The sequence below is a fragment of the Cucurbita maxima genome, unplaced genomic scaffold (assembly GCF_002738345.1).
Source record: "Cucurbita maxima cultivar Rimu unplaced genomic scaffold, Cmax_1.0 Cma_Scf00040, whole genome shotgun sequence".
NCBI classification, from domain to species: Eukaryota; Viridiplantae; Streptophyta; class Magnoliopsida; order Cucurbitales; family Cucurbitaceae; genus Cucurbita; species Cucurbita maxima.
Genome location: NW_019272056.1, coordinates 897647 through 904101, shown reverse-complemented (window position 1 = coordinate 904101; position 6455 = coordinate 897647). Strand labels below are relative to the sequence as shown.

At 36.8% G+C, this 6455-nt stretch overlaps 1 protein-coding gene across 1 annotated transcript; it reads right to left on the bottom strand.

Annotated features, from left to right (window-relative positions):
• Positions 1-261: 261 nt before the first annotated feature.
• LOC111469474 (U-box domain-containing protein 13-like) lies at positions 262-4904 on the bottom strand. Its single transcript, XM_023114753.1, has 4 exons — positions 4333-4904; positions 3364-3480; positions 2156-2611; positions 262-1711 (listed from the first exon to the last, which is right to left on the bottom strand). The coding sequence occupies exons 1-4, from the start codon at positions 4600-4602 to the stop codon at positions 542-544; spliced, it is 2013 nt and encodes a 670-aa protein (XP_022970521.1). The 5' UTR covers positions 4603-4904; the 3' UTR covers positions 262-541.
• Positions 4905-6455: the final 1551 nt, after the last annotated feature.

Below are 6455 nucleotides of genomic sequence, written 5' to 3'. Positions count from 1 at the left end.
TGTGAACTCTTTTCGGGTTGTTCGGTTCACCAATTCAACTAACCTAAAATTTTTGTCTGAATGACTTCTCCCACCCCACTCAACCAGTGTACTCGTATGCAATTTTAAAAATTATTTATTAACGAAATTGGTTTAAATGAAAGAATGCTAACACACGTGTTAAAATCAATTTTCAAATGTAAGAAGCATTAAATATAAAGCCAATAATGAATAAATTAATATATATTTTACTAATACTTAAAGGGTCTGCTACTACGAGAGAATAAATTTTCTTTAAATTTTCCTCTTAAAAAAATTTGAGGATGTATCATTATTCATACATGGCAGGTTTTAGATTCTTTGCCTTTTGTCCACAGCTGAAATTTCCATTCCCTTTAGAAACTCCAAAACTAAACAAAAATTATAAATTGTAATAATAACTTACAGATTAGGCAGGTGATCTTCCACCTTCCCTTTGTGAAGCAAACATGCTTCTTTTCATTACACATTAAAAAGGAACAAAAGAAACCAAGCCCGGTAACCAGTAACATCAAGTCTCCTCTCAGCTACCGACGACTTCCGTGGTGGAGGTTGATTGTGATGCCTGGTTTTGAGGTCGAGACTCCGGTGCTTGCAACCGAAGCACTCGAATCTCCTCTGGGTGCACTGCGTGCTCGAAGAGTCGGTTCATTCGCTCAAGCAACTGAGCAGCTTTTCGCTTTCCTCTGTCAGTGCCACTGCGTGCCAAATCTATCAATGAACTTACCACTCCAAGATCTCTGGCCTCTACTAGGTGTTGCTCGTCTCCCGAGCAAAGGTGCACGAGAACTGCAGCTGCATTCTCTCTGTTCCTCGGTGATCCTGTACCGATAACATCGACCAAAACCGGTACTGCCTTTGCAGATCCGATGGCAGCTTTCCCTTCGGAATGGCTGGCGAGTATTGCTAAGATGGCTAAGGCTTCATCCACCATTCCTGTTCCAGGTTCAGTGAGAAGCTGCATCAAGGTTGGAACAACGCCAGCTCTTACTGCCTTTCCCTTGTTTCCTTGGTAGATGCACAAGTTGAAAAGAGCAGTTGCAGCATCTTTCTTACCTCTTTGTGTGCCTTCACTGAGCAGCGTGACGAGCGGCGGGATAGCTCCGGAGGCACCGATTCGAACTTTATTTTCATCCACCACTGAAAGGCTGAAAAGAGTGGCTGCAGCATTCTCCCGAGCTTCCATGCTCCCCTTCTTGAGAACGAGAACAATACCAGGAACTGCCCCAGAGGAAATGATGCTTCCCTTGTTGTCCTCACATATAGAGAGGTTAAGAAGTGCTGTCACAGCATGCTCTTGAACACGGGAGTCGGGAGTTGAAAGAAGGCCAACAAGGAGAGGTATTGCACCAGCCTCAGCTATAGCAACACGATTGTCTGCATTCCGTTTCGCAAGAAGTCGGATCTCACCAGCTGCAGATCGTTGATCTTCAGGATTTCCAGATGCAAGTTTGCAAAGAAGAATATCAATCTTTGTGCGTTCAGCAGGTGAGCAAGAAGACGAGCTTCTACAAGGTCGAGCACTACTGGGTCGTTTTGGTGGTTCGATACCATTAGCCTCGCACCACTGGGCTATAAGGCTACGCAACACATAATTTGGTGTAAGAGTAGTGCTTGAAAGTTTCTGTTGTGTCTTCGGACACGTCCCATGCCCGGATTCAAGCCACTTCTCAATGCAGGAACGTTCATAGGTCTACAGCAAAAAAAATTTAAATACATAATCAGCACAAGAGCAACCACTGCCAAGGCATCAGACAAATGTAAAAGGCTTAACATGTCACATATTTCAGTATAAAAAATATAAGCATGAATAATATGGTAAATCAGCAAGTAACACTTACTCATAGACTTGCAATAAAGTACGTAATCCTATCTGAAACTAAGCATTAAAACTACTCCAGCACGAGTATGAAAGTTGAAACATAATCGGCTCCAACTTTAGGACATTATGTGTCACAATCGCACTTTTACGGGCAACACGCCCTGGACAAGCATGACACTATGCACCTAAAATATCTCAATCTTATATTGTTTTTTACCTATCTACTCGTATCTGAAAATATGAGGATGTCATGCAAATAACTAGAGCCGCTGGAAATTATTTGTTATCAACGAGAGAACACAAATGCTTAAGTACCTGTCCAGTTGAGACAATGACAGGATCTCTCATCAACTCCAGGGATATGGGGCAGCGAAAATCATCTGGTATGATTGGAGCCTTGTTATTTTTATCATTGGATATTTGTCCACTACAACTTGCTGGAGAATTCTTTTCTCTACCAGGATCGTCCATTTCAAGGTTCTCCGTTTGCACGAAATCTTTTATTTTCTTCAGCAGCCCTGCCATCTTCTCAATGCTTTGACCTGGATCTCCATCAGTAGCAGTAACCATCTCATGCAAAGCTATTGACTCTTGTGCAAGATCGGATATTCCTAATAACTGTAATTTTTCGGACAGTCTCCTCAGCCGATCTTGATCTATAGAAGAATCATTGCTCGTGTTATAAAGGGCAGAGATATCATCCAATAACTCAGAGTCAGGAACATCGGCCCTGCCTTTGGCTCTTCTGAACTGAGCAAGAACAAGCTCGACCTACATACAGGATTGTAGATGCGTACATAATTATTTGAAAATATTCATTTCAGACTTCTAAACGTTATCTAATATCTAGTAGAGATGAACACAAAGGAATATCTATTCACCACAAAAGGTTCGTCCACATTCTTTGTAACCTTTATATAAGTTCAACTAGTTTAGTACATGATATATTTCATCTGGATCAATAATATTTTTTAAGTTGCGTTCAATTTCTGGACTTTTAACACAGTTATTTCTAACTTTTGGCTTCAGCACAAAATTTACAGTAAGACATGAAAAAATTGAAAAAAAATTGTGCAAGTCCTAATTCAACAGAAAAAATGAACTTCAACTATAAAAATGAAAACTATAAATATACAAAGACAACAATCCCGACGTGAACAAGGGGTTTTCCCCAGGAGAGTTTGTATTTCTCAGCCCTCAGGCAACATCATTTCCTTTGTTAGAAAACAATGTCAACTCGTTCATAGCTCAGCAGTTAGATATAAATGTTTATTAAAGGTTGAGCAATAGTTTTAAGAGTTGAAATTATAACTAAAACAATAATTTCATTGAACAACACTTACAGAAATCAATATAAAGATGTTGCAGATGTTCTAAAAATAGGTTTCCTTATTGCAAATACAAGTCGAATGTCATCCTGAAATGATAGTCGATCAAACCGAGCTAGTGTTATCACCTAACATGCAGGTAGCGTGCCTAGAGACTGTAAATTCAAAGTAAGATGATATAATTTTATTTCTTACCTGCTCTTTAACTTCATCGGATATATCAAGTTTATCGTAGGCTATTCCTTCCAAAGCTTGTTCCAACCGAGCGGTTACCTCATTAAATTTGTTCATAATTTGCTCCCTCTCTATGGCCTAGAATGGATAACAAAATGAAGTTTGATTAAAAGTAGATATGCTAACACATATCTATAATGCTTCAGATGCTCCTTCCTTTTGATTGGAATTAGCAATAGAACTTTGATGCATCATCTGACTAGAAGTTGGAAGTAATTGTATTGTCGTGACGTTAAAATTTCAATCAGATCTATATGCCTGATGGATAAAATCAATTAAGCTTAGCTTGCTCATTTGGAATTGGATTTAAAACGGAAGTAGTTGAATTATAGACATGAATACAAATAAAGTTTAATTATAGAAAGAACATCTACTGGAAAAGGTCATCTGCAAGTGGAAACAATAAAATGGTAAATTTTTGTAACTCAATTACTTGCCAAATTGACAAGGACACGGAATTTTAAGATTTATATCTCTGCCGTTTCATAATGATGTAAATATTATGCAAAAATAGAAACGTCAACTGAATTCCTGTCTTCTAAATCTTTTATTCCTAGCACACAAAAATCCGGACTGAACATAACAGATATATTTTACTGCGTTTTTCAATGTTTAAATTTGCATCGAAAATGTTATTGACCTATAGACACGATAGCCCGACGACAAGAACGACGATTTTCTACTAAATCAATTCAGCAAATACACAATTCTGGAATGAAGGGAGCCAATGTTCACTCGCTTTCTTAGATCAAAGGAATTAGGAGAAGAGAATATTACAAGAAGATTAAGGATTGCGAGAAGCAATTTTATTAAAAAGAAAAAGAAGGAGAACAGACAAACAGCTCAAGATATGTGATTCCACAACCGATACACACACGCAATAACTTATGACTGAAAGAAATAAAGACAACAAATAAAACGCAAACTTACCAGGAAAATCTTGCTCCCCTCGCTTCCAAATCTGAGCAACTTCTTAGCCGATTCGAGACCTTCTTTCAACAATACGAGAGCCTTGAGAGTATCCTCGGGGACTGGCTCTTGGCTATCCCTAATCTCTTCGAACATTGGGATCAAAAGCTTCAATCTCCTGGACAAATTGCAGTACTGCTTCTTGACAGTATGCCTAAAATCCGAGATCCAAGCAATCTCGTTCACTACATCAATCAGGCTCTGAATCAGAGCGCCGTTTTCTTCCTCCATACCACAAAAACTCTCCCAATCAGATCTCACCGTAAAACTCAACTCCAAACAGCAAAAGATCTGCCGAAATCTAACTACAACAGAGATTTTCAAGCTCTCTGCTAGTAGCTTCAGCAGAGACGCTATGAATGGCAAGTCCGAGATGTATCCATTACAGACAGAGAAAGAGGTGGTGATGGTGATGGCGATGATGATGAAGAAACAGTGCTGTGAAAAGGAGATTTTGCTTTAACGTTTCTGGCGCGGCTGAGAGAGAGAGAGAGAGCTTAGAAGGTAGAAGAAGGGCGTATTTGTGTGGGATAGCAGGGCTGGATTTTGAAACGTTAAATTCTGCCGTTTCCGTTACTTCCGCCGTTAACTGTAACGGCACCTAACTGCGGAGGATATGACGACGTCTCTGTTCTGCTGACGTGACTGTTTATACTCGGCTCATTCGGCTTGGCTCTCCAACCCCTCCGTCTTTTCAACTTTTCTATCTCTTTTTCTCGGAATTATAAAAAAAAAAAATTATTAGGAATTTGTTTTTAAAATACTTCAAATTTTTCAAAAATTACTTTATTATTTTTAACTTTCTATAAATATTTTTAATATTTGACTAAAAGTCAATGTATTTCAATATGTCCAATTTTATTTAATTACCTTTTAACAAACTTAGTAATTTACATCCAAATCAATCTCACGTACCACTGCTATTGAGACACCCCGCTCAATCGATATTGGGAGAGACAAAGACGGTGGTTAGTAACTCAAGAGCATACGATGGTTATGAAACTTAATTTATCTAAATAATAGAAAATTTATTTTAAAATATTTAGTCAAGATATTGTAACCGTTTTTGAACTGTCGTAAGTGAAAAAAAAAATGGGTTAATTGGATCCCGTAAAGAATTATTTTACCACTCTAATCTCAATAGTCGGGTAAATGTAAAATTTAGATTATATTTATAAATATTTTATGAATATGATTAATAATGAGTAAAAAATATATATAAAAAAAAGAAAGGTATGAAAGCCTTTATATTATTTATTTATTTAATTAATTAATTAATAATAATAAACATAATATAATATGATATTCGAGCTGGACACAGCCATGAATACGCGTAGCCCTCACCCAAAAACGCGAATAGATACGGTTGGTTCGTGGCTGTGCCTTTGCCAACAATGCTCAACATTGTATTGTCCCACTGACCTTTTCATTTTAATTTAATTCACTAAATTAATAAACCTTTAAATTTTAATTTTCAAAAATATTTAAAAGTGTTTTTTTTTTTTTGAAGGATTTAAAAAAAAATTGAAGTTAAAAGGGTATTTTTGAAATTTTTTTTAAGTTTAAAGGTGACAAAATTGACATAAAGAAATACACACGACATAGTGTCAAATAGCTAAGATGTCTATATTCGAGCATTTAAGCTCTCTAACAAAGCGACCGTGTGGAACATAAATGATGACGTGAGAATAGGATAAGGTGACTGACTATATATATATAATTAGGTCTAGAAAATCAAGTTATTACATAAGACAAAAACGAAAAATTCAAATTCGAAGACAATCCATGCACAATTCAAATAAATACAAGATTCAAAATTTAGATTTGATACCTGATGTCTCGACCTATGGACATGTTTCTTACTTCTCGATTTTAAGAGTGAAAATTATCACCACAAACAAATATGAGTCATTTCAGCATGTTTTGTATAATTGAACCACAAGCAAAATAGGCTTACCTAACAAATTCCTATAATTGAACCACTCAAAAGGAAGATACACTTTGTTGGTATAGGCATTAAATTTCAATTCTTTTAAGCATTTCTTAGTCATTTTATCCTCATGACCCATGACCGCTTTCATTCC